This window comes from Nomascus leucogenys, chromosome 18, assembly GCF_006542625.1.
Source record: "Nomascus leucogenys isolate Asia chromosome 18, Asia_NLE_v1, whole genome shotgun sequence".
NCBI classification, from domain to species: Eukaryota; Metazoa; Chordata; class Mammalia; order Primates; family Hylobatidae; genus Nomascus; species Nomascus leucogenys.
Genome location: NC_044398.1, coordinates 91,059,515 through 91,082,934, shown reverse-complemented (window position 1 = coordinate 91,082,934; position 23,420 = coordinate 91,059,515). Strand labels below are relative to the sequence as shown.

Here is a 23,420-nt window from a genome sequence, read left to right as displayed (position 1 = left end):
AGTATACCTTTAGCCCTAAGATTTTTGTTTTCATGTTGTTATAATATTAGGGTTTTTTTTTTCTGATGAGACTGTGCCTATTATTGTTTTTTATTTTTACTCTAGTCCTCATCTGCATGGGTACTTGTACTAGTAGTGTTACCTTATTGATCATCTGAGATATGCCAGGTGCTGCAGGTGATTTATACACTGTATTGTAAGACTTCTGGCAGCCCTATGAGGTTCATGGGTATCACCTCCATTTTACAGACAGAAGAACAGGATTCCATAGAGAGGCAAGATTTGTGAAAGCCATTGGCTAAATTGAGATTTGGATTCAGATATGCTGTAATCCAAAGCTTATACTGTCAGTTTTTTTTCTGAGACGAAGTCCTGCTCTGTCGCCCAGGCTGGGGTGCAGTGGCGCTATCTCGGCTCACTGCAAGCTCTGCCTCCCAGGTTCATGCCATTCTCCTGCCTCAGCCTCCCGAGTGGCTGGGACTACAGGTGCCCGCCACCATGCCCGGCTAATTTTTTGTATTTTTAGTAGAAGCGGACTTTCACCCTGTTAGCCAGGATGGTCTTGATCTCCTGACCTCATGATCCACCCACCTCGGCCTCCCAAAGTGCTAGGATTACAGGCGTGAGCCACCGCACCCAGCCTTTTTTTGTTTGTTTTGAGTTGGAGTCTTGCTCTGTCACCCAGGCTGGAGCGCAATGGCTCCATCTCGGGTCACTGCAACCTCTGCTTCCACGGTTCAAGCGATTCTCCTGCCTCAGCCTCCCAAGTAGCTGGGATTATAGGTGCCTGCCACCATGCCCGGCTAATTTTTGTATTTTTAGTAGAGACGGGGTTTCACCATGTTGGCCAGGCTGGTCTCGAACTCCTGACCTTGTGATCTGCCCACCTCGGCCTCCCAAAGTGCTGGGATTACAGGCATGAGCCACTGTGCCTGGCTATTCTGTCAGATGTTTTTCATGTTTCTACATAATTATGAATATTGATTTGTTGATGTGATGGTTAATTTTGTGTGTCAACTTAACTGGGCTGTGGGATGCCCAGATTGAACATTACTTCTGCTTCTGGGTGGATCAGTGAGGATGTTTCTGGGTAAGGGTAGTGTTTGAATAGGTGGACTCAGTAAAGGAGACAGCCCTCCCCAGTGTGAGTGGACCTCATCCAATCCATTGAGGGCCTGAACAGAACAACAAGTGAAGGCAGGGAGGGATTCTTTCCTTTCCGCCTGCTAGCTTCAGCTGGGACATGGGTTTTCGGCCCTGGGCCAGGAACTCCCACCATCTGCTCTCCTGGTTCTCAGGCTTCAGACTTGGACTTCACCACACCACCAGCTTTCCTGGGTCTTGTGGACTGCGGATCATGGGACTTCTTGGTCCCTGCAGTTGCGTGGACCAGTTCCTCAATATAAACCTGTATTTGTATCTCTCTGTCTCTCTCTCTCCATGCACACACCCCTTGGTTCCATTTCTCTGCAGAACCCTGGCTAATGCAGTTGCCGTTCAGTCAGATCAACATGTTATGACTTGTGAAATGTTTCCCCTTTTGTTGGGTATTTAGGTTGATGGTTTTTGTTTTTGCTTTTTGTTATCAGCGGATCTCAAATGAATATTTTCACACACAAGATTTTTTTCCTACGACTGAACTATTTGTTAGGGCAGCTTTTCAGCAGCCTTGTTCTTGGTCATAGGGTATGAATGTTTTTGTACCTGGCATCCAAGTCTTGTGACCTGCTGTGTTATTCAGGGCTCTCCAGAGAAACAGAACCAGTGGGGCAGGGCTGAAGGGGGGCGTTCTGTGTGTGGATGTGTGTAGTTCCTTCTCTGTGCTGCTCTGTTTTTGCCTCAATTTCTACCTCTATCTCTACCTCTAACTCCATCTCTATCTACCTCTGTTTCTGTCTGTCTGTGTCTGTTTCCTGTCTTTTTGTTTGTTTGTTTTGTTTTGTTTTTTGAGATGGAGTCTTGCTTTGTCACCTAGGCTGGAGTACAGTGGCACGATCTCGGCTCACTGCAACCTCTGTCTCCTGGGTTTAAGTGATTCTTGTGTCTCAGCCTCTCGAGTAGCTGGGATGACAGTTACCTATCACACCCGGCTAACTTTTGTGTTTTTAGTAGAGATGGGGTTTCACCCTGTTGACCAGGCTAGTCTCAAACTCCTGACCTCAAATGATCCACCCAGCTCAGACTCCCAGAGTACTGGGATTACAGGCATGAGCCACCGTGTCCGGTCTTCTCTTGATTTATTTTAAGGAATTGGCTCATGTGATTGTGGGGCTGGGAAGTCCAAAATCCACAGGGTAGGTGTGTGGACTGGAGACCCAGGGAAGAGTTGCAGTTCGGGTACGGAGGCAATCTGCTGGCGGAATTTCTTCTTCCTTTGGAAGGTCTGTCTTTTTCCTATAGAGGCCTTGCACTGCTTGCATGAAGCCCACCCACATTATGCAGCGTAATCTGGTTCACCCAAAAGCTACTGATTTAAATGTTAATCTCATCTAATAGAAACATCTAGAATAATGTTTGACCAAATATCTGGGTATTGTGGCCCAGCCAAATTGACACATACAATTAACCCTCACAAGTGCCTTTATTCTTTTTTTTCTGGAGCAGAGTCTTACTGCATGGCCCCGGCTGTAGTGCAGTGGTGCGATCTCAGTTCACTGCAACCTCCACTCCCAGGTTTAAGCGATTCTCCTGCCTCAGCCTCTAGAGTAGGTGGGACTACAGGAGTGTGCCACCGCACCTGGCTAATTTTTGTATTTTTAGGAGACATGGGGTTTCACCATGTTGGCCAGGCCAGTATTGAACTCCTGAGCTCCAGTGATCCACCTGCTTCAGCCTCCCAAAGTGCTGGGATTGCAGGCATGAGCCTCTGCACCTGGCCATGTGCCTTTACTTTGTAATCTGGGCCTTTGAGGAGATGCTGCTTGCTGATGCCACTGAGTGTAGCCCCATGGGTGAGGCTGGTGTGTGAGCCAAGGCAGCCCCCAGCATTGTGATGTGTAAATGCCCAACACAGTGCAGGGTGACCTTCACTTGGCCTGGGCCCTCCGAAGCCAGAGGGCCTCCTGCAGACTCTGGACAGCTCTCCCTGGCATTAAGAGGCATCTTGATTGACCCTTCCACAGAGCAGCCTGGGGAAGACACAGTGGAGTGATGGGATGGCCTGCTGAGTAATGCTTTGATTTTGATTCTAAGCTAGTGTTTATAGGGAAGGTCGAGGGGGCTGGTGCACAGCAGATGTGTGAGGGGAATGTGGCCAGACCAGGAGAAGCTCACTGTGGATTGTCAAAGCCTCTGGCAGAGTCTGCTGCCCTTTTTGTCTTTAAGATCGTCTGTTGGTCAAAGTTAGGCTTACTCCTTGGTTTGCTGGTCATTAACCCATTCTTTGATGTCTGAAGAAGTCTTGTTTCTTCTGCCTCAGTATTTATCATAAGTATTAGCTTTGCTTTTTGTATTTTTCTTTACAAGGGATAGTATTTTTATTACAGTCAGGATTTGTTCTTTTGTTCTTTTTTGTTGTTGTTGTTTTTTGTTTTTTTTTTTTTGAGACAGGTCTTGCTCTGTCATCCAGGCCGGAGTGCAGTGGCCTGATCACACCCTCAGGGAACTCGTAGTGTCAAGTGATCTCCTTGCCTCAGCCTCCTGAGTAGCTAGGACTATAGGTGCATGCCACCACACCCAGCTAATCTTTTATAGAAATGGGGTCTCAAGGCATTGCCCAGGTTGGTCTTGACTTCCTGGCCTCAAGTGATCCTCCCATGTTGGCCTCCCTGAGTGCTGGGATTACAGGCATGGGCCACTGCGCCAGGCCCAGATGGGGCTTTTTAAATCACTTTATATGTGCTGTATGATACCAGTAGGAAGCAGGGGGAAACATAATTCAGAAAGGACTACAAACATATGCTGCATCTCGCTATTCTGCATCTCACTAGCAGTTAAGCAAATGCAAAGTGAAACAAGACTCCATATTTTGCCCATTGTATTTGCGGAGACCTTGGGTTGGCGCCCTGGTGGAAGGGAAAGATCTTGCTGTCAGTGGGTCCTCAGTTCCAGGCACATCCCATAGCATCCACCTGGTGTCTGTGGGATGAATTAGGCTGCAGGGGTGGTGCACAGGGGCTGGTCTCGTAGACAGCTGGAAGCAGTTGATAGCCATAGGGGAAAAGAGTTTGACAAACTGGCATGAACTTAAGGATGTTTATCCCACTTGGTTTAGTAGTCCCAGTGCGAGAAGCTGCCCAGAGAACATACCCTCGATTCAGGGAAAAGTTGCTACTTCTAGATACCAAAGTCCTTATTCAGAGAAGCAGAACACTGGAGTTGACCTAAATGTGCAGCCACAGGGGGACGGTTAACAGCAGAAGATTTTATAGTTTAAGCCTTGACATTTTAACGTTTAGGATTCAAACATCTCAAATGATGTTTAAGAGTATCTAGTGTTATGAGGCTGAGCTAATGAGTACATATATATGTATGTGTGTGTATATATATATATATATTTTTTTTTTTTGAGATGGATTCTCGCTCTGTCACCCAGGCTGGAGTACAGTGGCGCAATCTCGGCTCACTGCAATCCCTGCCTCCTGGGTTCAAGCGATTCTCCTGCCTCAGCCTCCCAGGTAGCTGGGATTACAGGTGCCCACCACCACTCCCGGTTAATTTTTTGTATTTTTAGTAGAGATGGGGTTTCACCATGTTGGCCAGGCTGGTCTCAAAACTCCTGACTTCAGGTGATCCGCCCACCTCGGCCTCCCAGAGTGCTGGGATTACAGGTGTGAGCCATCGTGCCTGGCCTAATGAGTTAATATTGAATGGAAAAAACAAGATAAAAATCTCAACATTTTGCTTCATTACAACTGTGTAAAGAATAGTCCGCACAGCAGGAAAGAAAAAAAGACACATGGGAAACTGAGTCTGACACAGTAATGTTTTGGATAATGTGGCTGTTGGGTGGTTTATTTTTTCTCTCTCTTCTTTTGGGAATTTTCTAAGTTTTCAACTAACGTGTCTTAATTTTCTTGCTGAGGAGCAACAGTTGTAATAATGAGTGGTTTTAAGCCAATCAAGGCGCCAGATACTGAGGCAGTCTTGGCCTCAGGAATCTTTAATATCACTCATTTTGAAGCAGTAGCCCTTGGGGCGCACTTTTTTTTTTTGAGACGGAGTCTCGCTCTGTCGCCCAGGCTGGAGTGCAGTGGTGGGATCTCAGCTCACTGCAACCTCTGCCTCCCGAGTTCAAGTGATTCTCCTGCCTCAGCCTCCCAGGTAGCTGGGATTACAAGCACCCACCACCACGCCCTGCTAAGTTTTGTATTTTCAGTAGAGATGGGGTTTCACCATGTTGGCCAGGTTGGTCTTGAACTCCTGACCTCAGGTGATCTACCTGCCATGGCCTTCCCAAGTGTTGGGATTACAGGTGTGAGCCACAGCACCCGGCCTGGGTTTTTTTTTTCTTTTTCTCTGTGGTCCAGGTTGGAGGAAGTGGCATGATCTTGGCTCACTGCAGCCCTCGACCTCCCAGGCTCAAGGGATCCTCCCACCTCAGCCCCTCCAGTAGCTGGGTCTACAGGTGTGCAACACCATACCTGGCTAATTTTTAAATTTTTTGTAGAGACAGGGCTCGAACTCCTAGGCTCAAGTGATCCTTCTGCCTCGGCCTCCCAAAGTACCGGGATTACAAGTGTGAGCCACCAGCCTGGCCAGCCATCTTTAATGTAACTCATTTTGAGGTGGTGGTCCTTGGGGCTCACTTCTCGGGTTTGGAACCTCATCCTCTTGGGGTCTGGCTTCACCTTGTACTTGCATACGTTGCGGGGAAGGATCAAGAATTATCTTAGAGACCAGCAGAACATCGCACCTGCCCTGAGGCAGTGGCGTGGCCTAGAAAGGACTGGCTGCTTTTGCTGCCTTCTCCTGAAAGGGCGCCCCTGACCACCTCTGGGTGCCTGCCCTGTGGTCACCAGTGGCCAGGTCAGAGCCTCAGGAGGGCACCTCTTTACAGATTCCAGAGGCACAGCCAAGGTCACCTGGTTCTCTGCCCAGGTTGGACTCCCTGCCAGGACACCCGCGGGAGCGGCTCTTCTTTTGCCCCCACCCTGCTGTCTGAAAGCCTCATTATGTTACGGGCATGGTTGAATGATCCGTCTTGCAAAATTCTGCTAGGATTATTTCCTCCTGCGCTTCTCGCTCTGTGCCAGATGTCTGGCCAAAAGCTAGAGAGGGCTGAAAGGAGACTTCTACCTGAGAAGCCTCTAAAATAGGAGCTGGCAATCCATGCCTGCAGGCCAAACCCGCCCCCAAGCAGTGAACAGTTGTTACATTTTTAAAGAGTTATTAAGAGACACCAACAAAGAAGACTGTGTCACGAAGCCTGAGATATGCACTCTCTGGTCTATTACAGAAAATATTTGTTGATTTTAGAGTAGCTCTAACATAAAGACAAACTATATAAGTAATGTCACTTGTGGGCAGGAGATGACTCGGTGCACTTGGATTTGGAAGACCTGGGCTCCAGTCCCACAGCCTTGGTTCTGTTGCTTAGTGCTGATGGCCTTGGACAAGCCACACACTTTTTCTCCTTTTGCCTCCCTTCCCTTTGTCTGCCCCCCCACTTCCCTTCTTAAGTAGGTATGATTATGATCTGCTTTGGTCTTCTTTATCTACTGAGATACAAAATGATGTTTAAACCTTACGGTACAGCTGGCTGTCTGCATCCATGGACTCTGCATCCGTGGGTTCCGCATCTATGGTTTCAACTAACTGTGGATCAAAAATATTACCAAAAAACAATAAAAATAATACAAAAAAATACAGTATAACAACTATTTACATAGCATTTGGATTGTATTCGGTATCATAAGCAATCTAGAGATGATGTAAAGTACATATGTGGGAGGATGTGCTTATGCAAATACTACACCATTTTACATCAGGGACTTCAGGCTAGGTGAGGTGGCTTATGCCTGTAATCCTAGCACTTCGGGAGGCTGAGGTAGGAGGATCACTTGAGGCTAGGATTTTGAGACCAGCCTGGACACCGTAGGGAGACCCTGTCTTCACAAAAAAACAAAACAAAACAAAAAATTAGCCAGGTATGGTGGCTCACACCTGTAGTCCAAACTCCTCAGGAGGCTGAGGCAGGAGGCTCTGCCAAATCCCAGGAGCTCAGGCTGGCAGTAAACTATGATTGTGCCACTGTACTCCAGCGTGGGCAACAGAGCAAGACTCCAACTCTAAAGCAAAACAAGGGACTTGGAGCATCCTCAGATTTGCAGGGGGTTTTTGAAACGGTTGATACAGATGTAATGCAGATACTGGGGGACAATTATACTGCAAAAATACCTCCAGGTGTTTATTAACATTGCTTGATTGCTCAGAGGCAAGTGCTGCAGGGGCAATTACTCCCAAACAAACCCAACCACACCGCCTGGCGTTTCGAAGATGGCACACATTTGAGTTTTGTACTTTGTGGGTAAGGTGACAATATAACAGATCATATGAGCCTGGTTAATAATTGAGCTGACTCCCTTTCTTGGAAGGGACCCAGACGTGACTAGTCTGATTCTGTCCTTTTACCCACGAGGGGCTCAGATGCAGCGAGGCAGAGCAACACTAGCCCCAGGTCAGGTGGCTGCTGTCATTTCGGAACCTGGAGCAGATGGCCTGTGATGCATGTGCTGTCCCCTTCCCCAAGCCTCTGTCCCTCCTCTTCACTTGGTGGCTTGGGCTTCCTCCAGCTCCCCTCCTCAAGCCCTGCTTCTTTCCAAGCAGGCTTTCATGACCTTCCTGGAATGACCTTCCTGCACAATCTGAGATGCCATTTACAGCTTCTTGCAGGATTATTTGGTTCATGTTCATGCCCCCCAACAGGCTGCAAGCTCCATCAGGGCAGGATCAACAGTATTCACTGGCTCTTTTGCCATCAGTAGGGAGCACAGTGCCTGGCATATAATAGGTGCTCAGTAAACAGTGGTTGAGAGAACAAATGCAAGAGGTCTGGATCTGGACTCCACGCTCTACCTCCCAGCCGACACCTCCTCCTGTTCTCAGCCCTGCCGTGGCCTGGTTCGTTCTCAGGAGGGCACTGTGGATGCTCGTTGGTGAGTCATGCGGCCTCTGGGCTCTTTGGCCTGTCCTGCAGCTGTATTCTTTCACCTTAGGCCACTGGAAGGGAACACCTGCCTCTCCCAGATGCACAGCTGGGCTCCGCTGAAGGTGCTGCACAATGACTCCGACATCCTCTTCCCTGTCAGTGGCGTGGGCTCCTACAGCCCAGCAGGTGGGTGTCTCCCGATTACTCCTTTCCTCCAATGAGAGCTTTGGCTTCGAAAACCAGCAGGAATATCTGAGTTCCCTGGACAGGTAGGAATGGGAGCCGGGAGGCACGGGAGTCGGGGTGTGGTTCAGGGCCAGGGGAAGCTCATTGAGATGCAGAAGGGAGAGAGGGCTTGGCTTCTCTCCCTGAACCTGGGTATCCTGAGGTGCTCTCCGTGGAGTGAGTGTTGGGCTGAACTGGCTGGCAAGTCACCAGGGCCCTCAGGCCTGTTTTTCTCCCTTACCAGTGGCTCGTTGAACTTGGTCATTTAAAAGCTGACCACAAATAGTGACCACGATTTTGCCTCTTTGGAGATGCAAGAAGGTAACTGAACCCGTTTGTAAAGGCCCTGCTACCCTGTGCAGAAAAGTGCTTGGGGATCAGGAAGTAGCTTGGTTAAAAGCTGTTTCTGGGCTGGGTGTGATGTCTCATGCCTGTAATCCCAGCACTCTGTGAAGCCGAGGCGGACGAATCACCTGAGGTCAGGAGTTTGAGACCACTATGGCCAACATGGTGAAGCCCTGTCTCTACTAAAAAGACAAAAATTAGCCGGGTGTGGTGGTGTGTGCCTGTAGTCCCAGCTACTCAGGAGGCTGAGGCAGGAGAATTGCTTGAACCCGGGAGGTGGAGGTTGCAGTGAGCTGAGATCGTGGCACTGTACACCACCCCGGGTGACAGTGAGACTCCATCTCAAAATAAATAAATAAATAAATAAATATGTCTCTGGTATGGGTAAGCATTTTTCCACCATTCCACATGGTTGAGCACGTGCCCGTGTGGTTTGTTATTGTTTTCTTTAGTGCAGGTCATGGGGAGGACCTGGTTGATCCCAGCTGGCTCATGGGGTGCAGTGTAATGCAGCTGGCACAGTGTCTGGCTCAGAGAAGTGCCCAGTTGCTGTTCCTGCCCCCAGAGCACTGCTGGGTCAGAGAAGACTTGGCCCAACCCACTTAGGCACCTCCTCGTTTTCCTAGGAAGCGAATGTCCCTTCTCTGGGCCCAGATTTAGGAAATTATGACTGGAGCCCACTAATCACTCAGGAAGCTGTTGAAATTCTGAACTGGGGTGTAGACTCTTCCTGTCACTTGGCAGGGAGCAGAAACCTACTCAAACTAGCTCAAGCACAGAGGCAGGGCGGGGACAGTCACTGGCAGCAGAACGGGACCAGTCAGATGCAGTACCAGCTCTAGAAAGTTGTGTAAGCCTGAGTGCATTACTGCTCTGAGCGTCAGCATTCCTGGCTGTTAAATGAGGCTGAGTGCTTCCTGTCTGTCAGTTGCTGTGTCCTCATCTGGAAAATGGGGATGACAGTGACAATGAGAGCCAGCATTTGCAAAGCCGAAGGAGCCCTGCACTGCAGTGTGGCTGACCCTGATGAACTCATCTGCTCTTGAACACAGTCCCGTGAGAGTGGGGGATGTGATTATATCAGCTCCCTTTGAGATCCACAGTGAAGGTGCCCTGAGTTAATCTGGGGAAGGTGCCAGGCACATGCCAAGGCCCCTGGTGAGAGCTTCATGGACATCTTGTCCGTGGCCCAGGAGCTGGGGCGTTGGCATGGAGGGTGCTTTCTTGACTTGGTGGGGTGATGTCATCTTTCTCATGTGGCCTCCTTCCACTTCCTGATGGGGGTCTGCCCACCTCTTCTTTTCCTAGTCCATCTTTTTTTTTTGAGGTGGAGTCTCACTCAGGCTGGAGTGCAATGGCATGATCTTGGCTCACTGCAACCTCCGCCTTCTGGGTTCAAGCGATTCTCCTGCCTCAGCTTCCAGAGTAGCTGGGATTACAGGCATGCGCCACCATGCCTGGCTAAATTCTTTTTGTATTTTTAGTAGAGATGGCATTTCACCATGTTGGCCAGGCTGATCTCAAACTCCTGAACTCAGGTGATCCACCCTCCTTGGCCTCCCAAAGTGCTGGGATTACAGGCGTGAGCCACCGTGCCCGGCCTTTTCTAGTCCGTCTTTGCTCCCTGTTCATTCTCATGCTCTCCTTGGCCCATACCATGCCTCAGTCACATGACTTTCCATACCAACTGGAATTTCTCACTGGGTCTCAGTTGAGGTCCCCTAAAAGTGACAATCTCGTAGGCCTGGCTCATGTCTGCAGGCCAGGCCACAGAAGTCCTGCATTTCTAGACCATCCATGGTCCAAATAACCAAAGGTTAGGGGTTTGGTGACCTTGCCGATGCCTGTTCAGCAGCAGTGTAGATGCAGGCAGGTCATCTGAGGAGGGGCAGGGGCTGGGAGAGGGCAGGTGGTCCCAGGTTGTGTCTAGGACCCCTGGGGAGTTTTGAATGTGTGTTCACAGGCTCTGTCTCATGAATCAATTTCCTGCTCACCCTGTCCCATTCCCCATGGAGGGGGCCTTGTAGTTGGGTTCCTGAATTATTGTGGGACCGTGAGGTGCTTGCAGTAGGTGGTCTGATTGTTTCGGCAGCTCCTTTGCCGCTTAGCTTGGCCCCCTGAACCATCAGACATCCGGGTCAGCTCCTTTGCCGCTTAACTGGGCCGCCTGAACCATCAGACATCCGGGTCAGCTCCTTTGCCGCTTAGCTGGGCCCCCTGAACCATCAGACATCCGGGTCAGCTCCTTTGCCGCTTAGCTGGGCCCCCTGAACCATCAGACATCCGGGTCTCCTTTTTCGTGCATGTTGGGCTTTGGTCTTAGAGAACCCAGAGCTCTTCCTACTCTTCTGGGCTTTCTGTAGCAAGTGTCTCCAGGGAAGGTAGCTCCCCATCAACCTCTAGAGTCCTTGCAGATTTCCTGTGGTCCCACACCTGGCTGTCAGCTCGCAGACTCAGCTCCATCTTCTGCTGATGGGGCCTGAGCTCCAGCTGATGTCGAATGCACTCTCCGGAGATGACGTGTGCCGGCGTCAGCCAGCATTTCCCTTCACTGCAGTAACGATGCTGTCAGGGGGCTTGCGAGCTGGGACAGCCTGGGGGCTGCACACAGGGGCAGGACATGGCATAGGAAGGAACATTATTCCAGGACTGTGTCAGGATGTTGGACTCAGAGCCAGGGGAATGGGTAGCCTGATTGGGACGCCAGGTTGCATCAAGTCCCTTCTGTCCTGATGCCCCATTTCCATGGGAGGTGTGGGGCCGACTGGTGCCAAGACTCTGCCTACCTGCCCAGGTGGCCACCACCACCATTTCTCCTGAGACTCTATTCCTTTTGCTCTGTTTCTGCCTCTTGTCCCTTCTGAGGGACATCTTCCTTCCTTAGCGATATTCTGACATTCCCTCTCATTCTGGAGCCACTTCGTCTTTTAATGGAGACTTCCCACATGGAGAGCTCCTCACCTTAGGAGACTTCTGTCATCTTTGAACACGCTGGTGCCTTTGCAGTCACTGCCAGGGGGAATAGTTAGAGAAGGCAAAGGCACTGCCTGGGAGAGGATGCTTTCTGCAGCTGAGTCTTGGGAGGGAGAAAGGAGCAAAGAAGGGGGAAGCCTGAAAGGAGTTCTCCTGAATCTTGGAAGAGATAACTCTGTGGTTTAGGGAGGAGCTTTGGAGTTGCTTTTCTTGGGTGACAAAGCCATTCAGAGAAGGGGACAGTACCCCAGGTTGCAAGAGGAGACCCCAGACAAGCAGATGAGGACTGGGGACCATGCGTGGTTCCTCTGGGAGTACGTGGTGTCTATACCTGAGCAAAGCAAATTCACCAGCATTGCTTTCCAGTTGCAAGGGAGGGAGAGCTACCCAGGTTTATTTTGAGTGGGAATAGTAAACGGGTGAAAAATCACCGTCAGTACAAGGTGATATGACTGCTCCCCTCTTCATTGAGGGTCCTGTATTTAGTGTTGGGTTTTAGGAAATGCGCAATTTCCAAGGGCTTTCTTAGGTTCCTTTGAAACCTTGGGTTCTCAAACCCTTTGTTTCCCCATCAAGTCTAAAGTTCTGTTTCTCCTTGTCCTCACGTTGGATCTTGGGAGTTGTTTGTTGAGGTTGAGGAGGGACTGTGGTAGCTCTGCCATGATCTGATGTGATTGGTTTTAGCACTTAGCTCTTAGTGGGCAGTTTTACTGTTTTGGTTGTCAGTGTTGCGGTGGCTGGCCAGACACTGCCCTGGTTGTGCTTCCCAGTCAGCTTATACAGGTCGTGTGCTGTTTGGGGTTCCTGGTTTTCTTTATTCAGCCTTCCCACTGGATCACTGGATGTGGGCCTGTATGCTAAAGTGGGTATAGGCTCAGCTCTGCCATTGAATGGACCAGGGTTCAAACTTTGCACTTGTTAGTTCTGTGATCTTGAACAAGTTGCTTAAATCTTTGGGATTCATTTCCTCATCTGTAAAATTAGATAATGGTGTGTCTTGGGGGCCTTAAGGATGAGACCGCCTATGCTGTGTGCACCCCAGAGCGTCAGGCCCACGACAAGTACGAGCCAGTCGTGGTTGTGCATTGCGAAGGGGCCCGTGGGCAATCACCTGGGACCGCGTGGACGTTGTGTCCTCACTGAGCGTTCTCATTGAATGCGGGGTGGATCCATGCCTTTGCCCCAGCCGTGGATTTCCACTCTGCGTGTTGGAGTCCCTGTCTTTGCTTCAGGGAATGTAGTCTGACTCTGCGTGAGTTAAATTAGCAAGGATGACATGGACATGGGGCACCTGCTGTAGAAGGCCCCTTAGATGGTATGGAGCCTTTGGATCACGGGGCAGTGGACACGACTTGTGAGCAAAGAGGAAGAGGTCATTTTGGGGGTACTGAGCAGTCTTGGATCCCCCTGGCTCTGTGATGGGATGAAGGGTGGGTGCCATGCTCTCGTGAGCTTACAGCCTAGTACGACATAAGATGCGGGGGTTGTGAGGGTGAGGATCTGTTGGTAGGCACAGTGGGGTATCCCAGTAGAGCTTTCTAGAGGGCAGTTAGAGATGTGGGACTGAGATTCAAGACAGGTCCGGGCCAGAGGTGAGGGCTTGAGTGCTGTCATCTTCGCGGAGGTGAGAGCTGTAGCCAAGACCTTGCCAGATGTGCCGAGGGTGACAGACGGCTGTGGGGCCATGATTCAGGGCCACCTTCACTCAGGAATCAGAGAAAAGATGGTGGGGAGGAGGGCCGGAGATTAGTGTTAGGAAGGCTGAGCGAGGGGAGCGCCAAGCAGGAGGGGGTGGTGGGGTGGGGCTGAGGGAGGGGTTCCTTGGGCAATTCCGGTTGACCAGGTGGGAGGCTGAATGCCTGAGGTAGCCAGGATCTGTTATGGGGTGAGTTGATGCCACCCTCACTGAGCGTTCCATTGAGTTTTACGTGCGTTAAGATGTAACATTTGGGAGTCTCAGGTGGGAGGATTGCTTGAGGCCAGGAGTTTGAGACTGGCCTGGGCAACATAGTGAGACCTTGTCTCTAAAATAAATAAATAAATAAATAAATAAAAATAAAAAATTAGCCAGTCATGAGGGTGCATTCCTGTAGTCCTAGCTACTCAAGAGGCTGAGGTGGGAGGATCTCTTGAGTCCAGGAGTTTGAGGCTGCAGTGAGCTATAATCGTGCTACCGCACTCCAGCCTGGGTGACAGGAAAACCCTGCCTCTAAAAAAAGGGGGAGGTGAAGTGGACTTGAATTTCTTGAGAATTCACAGTCAGTACAATAACTTGATGGACACAGCAAGGTAGAAGAAAAGGTTAAAATAATTTTTTTTTTCCTGGTAAGTTTCCCTGAAGTTCAGCACCTACAGAGCTGGGGGTTCTTGGGGCGCCTTGAGTAAGCCAGGCAAAGATGGAGGGAATGGCGTGGAGGATGGAGGAAGGCACCGAGGCGTGCTGTCTCCATCACTGTGTTCCTTGTCCCCGATGCGGGGCTGGTTCCATAGTGGGCATTCACTAATAAGTTTCTTTTTCTTTTTTTGAGACGGAGTCTCGCTGTGTCTCCCAGGCTGGAGTGCAGTGACATAATCTCGGCTCACTGCAACCTCCACCTTCTGGATTCAAGCAATTCTCCCACCTCAGTTTCCCAAGTAGCTGGGATTACAGGCTTGCACTACCTCGCACAGCTAATTTTTGTATTTTTAGTAGAGATGGGGTTTCGCCATGTTAGCCAGGCTGGTCTTGAACTCCTGACCTCAAGTAATCCACCTGCCTTGGCCTCCCAAAGTGGTGGGATTACAAGCGTGAGCCACCGCGCCTGGCCCAAGAAGTTTCTTGAGTGAGCAAGGTTTCTCCTGGGTGATACTGGCCTTAATGTCACCATCCAGCCCAAGGCTCATGGATTTGCATGTTTTCCTGGAAGGAGACTTGAGCAGCAGCGAATGCACTTATGAAAATTGTTCAGGTCTAGCCTGTTAGTTCCAGAGACTGCTTATGGCCCCACTTCTTGTGAATGCCTTTCCTAAATGCACTTAATGCAGGGAAAAGTGGCCTTTTTAGAAAGCCGCAGACATTGTCAGCAATTAGACCATGCTGCCTTCTAGTGTCTGACTCAAGGCACTACAAGCAGGAGCAGTTTATCTTAACAGCAAGCTGATTCATTATACCCGGTTTCTGACGTTGGTTCTGAATGTGTACTTCATGCATAATTCTAGGTGGCTCAGGGTCGAAAATGTCACAGGCCAGGCACAGTTGCTCATGTCTGTAATCCCAGCACTTTGGGAGGCCAAGGCGGAAGGATTGCTTGAGCCCAGGAGTTTGAGACTAGCCTGGGCAACATAGTGGGACCCTCATCTCTACAAAAAAATAAAAAATAAATTAGCTCGGCATGGTGGCACCCACCTGTAGTCCCTCCCAGGTACTTGAGAGGTTGAGATGGGAGGACCAGTTGAGCCTGGGAGGTTGAAGCTGCAGTGAGCCGTGATCACACCACACCACTGCACTCCAGCCTGGGTGACAGAGTGAGACCCTGTCTCAAAAAAAAAAAAAAAAAAGTCACAGGTTAAGGGGAAGTATAGGGCTTTTTAAAATTTTTTTATTTTTTTATTTTTTTTATTTTTTTATGGAGTTTCGCTCTTGTTGTCCAGGCTGGAGTACAATGGCACGATCTTGGCTCACTGCAACCTCTGCCTCCAGGGTTCAAGCGATTCTTCTGCCTCAGCCTCCCGAGTAGCTGGGATTACAGTCATGCACCAACATGCCCAGCTAATTTTTGTATTTTTAGTAGAAATGGGGTTTCACCATGTTGGCCAGGCTGGTCTCGAACTCTTGACCTCAGGTGATCCACTCGCCTCGACCTCCCAAAGTGCTGGGATTACAGGAGTGAGCCGCCGCGCCCGGCCAAGTATAGGGCTTTCTATTTCTACAGTGACTGATGCCAAGTCTGAGATGATCTCTGAACAACAGGAAACAGCTGATTAAAATCCAGCTCGCAGGCGAGATGGAGAAAAATTTCTTAGTCAAGTGATGTAGCAGATGAGCCAATGTTTGCATCGTGTCTCTGTCTTCTGGAGAACACGGAGTGAGAAAAGTGACCTCTTTCTGTGATTGCTCTCTCTGCACAGATGCCCCCCTCGGAAGCCTGGAGAACGGGACAGGACCAGAGGACCATGTTCTCCCGGATCCTGGACTTCGGTACAGGTTAATATTGAGAAACCCAGTTGCCTTTGGCATTAAAACATCCTATTCACAGCTGTGCATTTTATTCTTTTTTAAAGATAGGAGTGCACCTGCTAGGATTAAAGGGCAAGGGTTTACTTCACATTTATGTTCAGATTTAGTCTTTTTTGTTGAGATGGAGCCCTGTTCTGTTGCCCAGGCTGGAGTGCAGTGGCGCAGTCTCGGCTCACTGCAACCTCTGCCTCCCGAGCCTCCCAAGTAGTTGGAATTACAGGCACACACCACCATGCCCAGCTGATTTTTTTGTATTTTTAGTGGAGATGGGGTTTCACCATGTTGGCCAGGCTGGTCTCCAACTCCTGACCTCAGGTGATCTGCCCCGCCTCGGCCTCCCAAAGTGCTGGGATTACAGGAGTGAGCAGATTTAGTCTTTACATCACAGAAGATGCAGTTGCCCAGGGTCTTAGATCATTACTCCCTCAGAGACACTGTATAAGAGATGGTAGATGTCGAATGCCAACACCTTTTGGGGCATATCTGGGTGCCTCCTGTATTGTTATTTTCTTTTTTTTTCTTTTTTGAGATGGAGTCTCGCTCTGTTGCCCAGGCTGGAGTGCGGTGGTGCAATCTCAGCTCACTGCAAGCTCTGCCTCCCAGGTTCACGCCATTCTCCTGCCTCAGCCTCCCAAGTAGCTGGGACTACAGGTGCCTGCCACTGTGCCCGGCTAACTTTTTGTATTTTTAGTAGAGATGGGGTTTCACCGTGGTCTCTATCTCCTGACCTCATGATCCGCCCGCCTCAGCCTCCCAAAGTGCTGGGATTACAGGTGTGAGCCACCGCGCCTGGCCTGTTATTTTCTTAATTTAAATATTTGTTGATATTTGATACCAAGATTTGACAATCCTAGTGTTGTATATTTAAGCCATTTAGATGTTACGTAGCATTTGTGAAGTGCTTAGTATGCTGTCTGGCATGTAGTAAGCACTATATAGGTTTTCTTTTTCTTTTTTCAAATAAAGTATCTCATGGGGAAATTGAGTTGTCCCAAGTTGTTGGATGCTTTTTTTTTTTTTTGAGACGGTCTTACTCTGTTGCCCAGGCTGGAGTGCAGTGGCACAATCTTGGCTCACTGCAACGTCCGCCTCCTGGGTTGAAGCGATTCTCCTGCCTCAGCCTCTCAAGTACCTGGGATTACACATGTCCACCACCCTGCCCGGCTAATTTTTGTATTTTTTCAGTAGAGACGGAGTTTTGCCATGTTGGCCAGGCTGGTCTCGACCTCCTGACCTCATGTGATCCTCCCGCCTTGGCCTCCCAAAGCGCTGGGATTCCAGATGTGAGCCACCACGCCCAGCCTGGTCATAATATTTTTATCTAGCTTGGGTGACAGAGCGAGACCCTGGATGCTTGGTGGCAGAACCAAAATGGACACCAAAGTCTTTCTTATGCCACTGCCATCCTTGCTGCTCTTACCGTTTTCTTCTTCTGTCTCTCCTCTTGGTTGTAATTTGGGGTTCCAGGGTTCTATTACATCCTTATTTTCAAACTTAGCTCTAGAGTGGAACTTCCTGACTACCGTAAACCATATTAGATGCCATGGTCTCACCTGGAACAGGCAAAGGTTCTGCTCTCTCAAAATGGCACTGCTCATAGGAAGCTTGTCCCAGTTAGTTCAGTGTCAGAAGGAATTGGTGTTGCCAGACCCTTCCAGGGCATGGAGTCTTTTTTTGCTATTTATTTTAGAAAATGTGGCTAGGCGTGGTGGCCCACGCCTGTAATCTCAGCACTTTGGGAGGCCAAGGTGGCAGGATTACTTGAGGCCAGGAGTTCAAGACCACCAGTCTGGGCAAGTGAGACCCTGTCTCTACAAATAAAACAACAACAAAAATTATCCAGATGTGGTGGTGCACGCCTGTAGTGTCAGCTACCTAGGAGACTGAGGTGGGAAGATCACTTGAACCCAGGAGTTCAAGCCTTCAGTGAGCTGAGATTGCACCACTGCATTCCAGCCTAGATAACGGAGTGAGACCCTGTCTTAAAAAAAAAATTGGAAAATGCAACAGTAAATGAAAAAAGAAAATCACTCTTAACCCTGAACTCCATTACGTTGTTGGTGTTTTGGTACTTTTCCTCCTAGTCATGGCGTGTGTGTGTGTGTGTGTGTGTGTGTGTGTGTGTGTGTGTGTATCTCTGTTAACCATGTGATGACCGTGCTGTTCTCACCAAAGATACTAAACTTTATTTTTCATGTTGTAAATTATTTGTAAACATATACCTGATTCTTATTATTCCCAGTAGTTATGTTCTATAAAGTTGCTTTGAAGACTGAACCAGTGCTCCTAGGGGAAGCACATGGTTTAGTTGCTTTGAGCCTCTGGTCACACATTTTGTTTTTGAGATGAACTGTTGCTCTTTTGCCCAGGCTGGAGTGCAGTGGTGTGATGTTGGCTCACTGCAACCTCTGCTTCCTGGGTTGAAGTGATTCTCCTGCCTCAGCCTCCCAAGTAGCTGGGATTACAGGCATGTGCCACCACACCGAGATAATTTTTGTATTTTTAGTAGAGAAGGGGTTTTGCCATGTTCGCCAGGCTGATCTCGAACTCCTGACCTCATGTGATCCACCTGCCTCGGCCTCCCAAAGTATTGTGATTACAGGCGTGAGCCACCACACCTAGCCTGGTCACAGCATTTTTATCAACTTATCAACACATAACCTGGTTTTATGTCTGTTCCTGTTTAAAGACACCTTGTTTAATGTATACAGTTGATTCATTAACATTGAATTCACAGCCAGCAGCACTGTAAGCCATGCCTGAATGAAGCATCTCTAACTCACAAATTATCTCCATACAGCACATCACAGCCTTCCTGTGCTTAGGAACTTTTGGCGGTACCACTTCAGCACTGTGCTTAGGGACATTTTAAACAAAGAAATGAAGTGGAAGAAAAGGCCGGGCATGGTCGATTGTGCCTGTAATCCCAGCACTTTGGGAGGCCGAGGCAGGTGGATCACCTGAGGTCAGGAGTTTGAGACCAGTCTGGCCAACATGGTGAAACCCCATTTCTAGTAAATATACAAGAATTAGCCGGGTGTGGTGCCGCGGGCCTGTAATCCCAGCTACTTGGGAGGCTGAGGCATGAGAATCGCTTGAACCCAGGAGGTGGAGGTTACAGTGAGCCGAGATGGTGCAAAAGAAAGAAAAGTGAAAAAAAAAAATGCTAAAAACGTGGCAGTGAATAGACAGCAAAGAGGATGCTTGTTTACAGTGTAAGATCTGAGGTCCCAGCTGTTCGACTTCAGCTGAGAACATGCACATGAGGGAGTGAAATTATTGGCCTCTGCACATGTTCATGAATGATTGTGTGAAAGCACCTCAAGTATTGACTTTGGGGTTACAAATAAATTTTAGTGCGTAGATGAATTTCCAAATACGGAATCTGCAGATAACGAGGCCTGACTAATTTCTGATCTAGTAGAGGTACCAGAGTAAACCGACCTCTGCTAGTTTTCGGAGTGGTGAGGATGTGTACTTTCAGTGGCCGAATGTAACTTCCTTCTGCCTGCTTTTTCCTAGTGTGGAAGCCAGCTCTCCAGGCCACGGAAGTCCTCTGAGCAGCCTGTTACCTTCTGCCTCAGTGCCAGAGTCCATGACAATTAGTAAGTACTTTCGCAGCCACCTCCACCAGCTCTGGGATGACTTCTGGCCCATGTCTCATGGCAGTGCCTTTGTGCTTGTAACCCTGTGACTGTGGGTTCAAGTCAGGTGTGTATGTCCCTGGTTTTAGACTGGAGGTGTGGTACGTGCTTGTGGATTTCCAGAACCGTGGTTAATGCATGGCACTTGGGTGTGTGCGCGCTAAAGGGCGTGCCTCAGGGTGGAGCAGCATTGCCGTAGACTTCTGTGGTTCCAGGTTTCAGGGTTTGCCTCCCATAATGCAGTTAGCTACAGAGGACCTATTCTAGTTGGATTTGCTTTGTAACTCTGGAGGAGTCATTTTTGTAAGTGAAGAAGAACGTGTCTCTCTGAGATGATTAAACTTTGCTAATGATCAGGCTTCAACTGTTTCCAACTTTACTACCTAGAAAAATTATTAGAGATATAGCAAGGAAGACTAGGTTTGAATGGCTTTGTATAACAAAGAATAAACCAACTGTTATGTAAACTGACGGGTGCTCCTGGTATCTCACTCATGTCTTGAGCCAGTATTTGTCCCATGGCCTTCCCTGGCTGCAGAGGGGGCACTTGTTCTCAATTAAAAAAAGATTAGCTTTTGTTGGTAAGGAAGGAAGAAGGAGTTTGGGAGGCACCCAGCATTTTCTGATTCAAGGGTGAAGCAGGAAGTGAGCAGACACTGTTATATAAACCAACAGTTGGTTTATTTTTTTGTACACAGAGCCCTTCAGATCTACTCATCTTGAAGTTCTTGTGGTTGAGGAGATGTGATGGAAATTTCTCTCTACCCAGAGGTAGATGGGCTGGGGCCGGCATGTGGCTCCATGGCCATCAGAGACTGGGACTCCTCCTGTCTTGCCTCGTAGACCAAAATAGCCGTTTTAGCTCCAGCCATTTCATTCTCGTTCCAGGTGGCAGGAAGGAGGAGAGGGCAGAGAGACTTTGTCTGTTTCTACATATAGGATTCAGGGGCCTGAGCTTGGATAGGGAAAAAATTACAATGTTTTTCATTTAGCTCTGGGTGAATTGTAGTATTTTCTTCAATTATGATCATTCTATTTTGATGTAATTGGTTTCCTTTGTGATAAGGTATGTTTTATATATTTTAATACATTTTCCTGGAAAGGAGCCCTTGGTTATTCCTAGACTACAGAACGGGCTCTTGGTACAAAAACGGTGAAGCCCCCCAACCTTCTCCCTAGAAGGTGTTCATAGTATACCACTCGTGTCTTGGGCCAGCATTCATCTCATGGCCCCCCTTGGCTGCAGAGGGGGCAATTGTTCTGGATAAAAAAGAAATTAGTTTTTGTTGCCAAGGAAGGAAGAAAGAGTTTGGGAGGCACCCAGCATTCTTTGATTCAAGGGTGAAGCAGGAAGTGAGCAGACACCGTGAGGCCGCTACGTGGGAACGGCTGGCCGCACTTTTTGTATGTGAGCATGTGTGGTTTACTGTGGCGCTGCTCAGCCCTGAACTAGGCTGAGCAGGTGTTAATAGATCACTCGGTCTGTGGGACACGGGGTGGGTGAGTATGTAGCTGGCTGCTTTTCACCTGTCAATCTTTTGTTTACCACAGTACTGTTACTTACCCTATAGTTTATTATTCATTTTTATTTATTTATCTTTTTGTAGAGATGAGGTCTCATCATGTTGTCCAGGCTGGTTTTGAACTCCTGGGCTCAAGTGATCCACCTGCCTCAGCCTCCCAAAGCGCTAGGATGACAGGCGTGAGCCACTGTGCCCGGCCTACTACAGTTTCCTTTTTTTTTTTTTTTTTTTTTTGAGACAGAGTCTTGCTCTTGTCTCCCAGGCTAGAGTGCAATGGCACAATCTCAGCTTACTGCAACCTCCACCTCCTGGGTTCAAGCGATTCTCCTGTGTCAGCCTCCCAAGTAGCTGGGATTACAGGCCCACACCCGGCTAATTTTTGTATTTTTAGTAGAGACGGGGTTTCGCCATGTTGGCCGGGCTGGTCTTGAACTCCTGACCTCATGATCTGCCCGTCTCGGCCTCCCAAAGTGCTGGGATTACAGGTGTGAGCTATCGTGCCCAGACTATAGTTTACTTTTAATGATGCACTTAAACAAACTTGAATTCTTTTATTTTTTGAAAAAGGAAGTTTTATCTCACTACTGTAAATGGAGAGTCACTATGAGTTAACGAACATAGCAGGTTGCTGTAAAATGAAGACAGTGGAAGGAAACTATTACTAAGTGTGCCTAGCATGGTTGCCTGCTCTGGGTTCTGATTGAAACCCACTCTCGTTGTTCAAAAGAGAGATGACTGCTGCTTCTTTTTGGCCCCGGCCTGTGGCAAGGATCTCAGTCTTCATACTGCTGGGAAGCTCTGTAACCACCAGAAAGACCAGAAGTGGGGTGATCTGCAGTGCAGGAAAGCCCATCTGGGCGCAGCTTCTGCACCTAGCCCTTTGGAAGTGCTTCTCCAAAAGCGAATTGTGCTGGAAAAGTAGGGGTTGAAACCAAACAGCCACATCCTGCCATCAGGATGCTTTTTATGGCCCCACTGACCAAGAAATCACGGCTTCTGTACTCAGTGATGACTTCCTGACTTCAGTTGAGGAAAACAATGAAGTTCTGTAGCCAGGCATGGTGGCAGGTGCCTGTAATCCCAGCTACTCGGGAGGCTGAGGCAAGAGAATCACTTGAACCCAGGGAAGTGGAGGTTGCAGTGAGACAAGATGGCGCCATTGCACTCCAGCCTGGGTGCCAGAGCGAGACTCTGTCACAAAAAAAAAAAAAAAAAAAGAAAAGCTAAAATAAAAATTTTGGGGAAAAAAACGTGAGGGATAAAAACCTTGATGAAGTTCTGATTGTTGGATTTGGTCACAAAGGTCATGCTGTTGGTGACATCCCTGGGGTCCGCATTAAGGTTCTCAGAGTAGTCAGTGTCTCTCCCTTGGTCCTATGCAAAGGCAAGAAGGAAAGACCAAGATAATACATTTTGGTGGTGAAAACACAGTGGAAATATATTTTTATAAGCCAAGGGCAAAGAGATGGGTCAGCGAGTCACATTAGAAAGGTGTTGAGGATACGCTGTTACTGAACTGATGGTAATGGAGAGGACTGAGGATGGGAAAAGAAGCCACCTCCTGTGACTTGCTGGGATCTAACGCCACAGCACCTTCGATTCTGTCTCTGTGTGAGCGGCACCGTGGTGTAGATGGACAAGACGTGACTCTGGCTGTGAGGCACAGCTACTGTAAAGAACACTGCGTTTTGATTTACGGGCATTTTGTTTTTAAAGAGCAGCAGCCCCGAGATCACACCTGCGAGCCTTTGTAGGCGCCGTAAGTAGGGCTGCAGGCATCCCTGTGTGCCCCGGCAGGTGTCTGACATTCTGTTTCCCAAGAGTTCCTGCGGCCGGGGCTGAGGTCCCAGCATCTCAGATAAACATGGTTTGCTTTGTCAGCTGCGTCTCAGGTCCACATAGAGCATGGTGTCTGGGCCTTCCTCAGCCGCTTTCTGTCTTTGAGGAAGTCACTGGCCTTGCCTGTGCATTTTCACTGATGACATACATGCCCTTAAACATGCTCGACTTAGGCCAGTGACAGGCGCAGATTGTTTTTCTTGTTTTGACTCAGACAATTTTTTAGAAACTAAATTGTTTTATGATTTGGCATCTTGAGCAAGTTTGGGACATATCCAGAGCTTACACCTTGAATCTCTGAAGAAAAAAACGTCACCATGTCTGCATTTGAGGCTTGATACTTGGTAGAAATGTGGTCTATGGTTAGGATTGTGTGTGGGTGGCCGGGGCAAGGGGCTTCTGTCTTCTGCGGTGCCTGTACTTTTAGGAGGTCTTCAAGGACAGCGCTGTTGTCTCTCCTGGATGTCATCCAGCAGGGATGAGGGGTCAGGAATCCTAGAAATTTTGAGCGAAGGGTGGTTTTCAATTGTTTTTCCCCACCCTGCCATCACCTCCTGTGTCACATG

The 23,420-nt window shown here is 48.8% G+C and overlaps 1 protein-coding gene across 1 annotated transcript in view; it reads left to right on the top strand.

The window, feature by feature from the left end:
• SNX29 (sorting nexin 29) overlaps positions 1-23,420 on the top strand; it is a 575,039-nt gene that overhangs the window by 77,923 nt on the left and 473,696 nt on the right. The window contains exons 9-11 of the mRNA XM_030797722.1: positions 8,157-8,275; positions 15,740-15,815; positions 19,371-19,453. Coding sequence (XP_030653582.1) covers positions 8,157-8,275; positions 15,740-15,815; positions 19,371-19,453 — 278 coding nt within the window. The remainder of the gene's footprint in view (positions 1-8,156; positions 8,276-15,739; positions 15,816-19,370; positions 19,454-23,420) is intronic.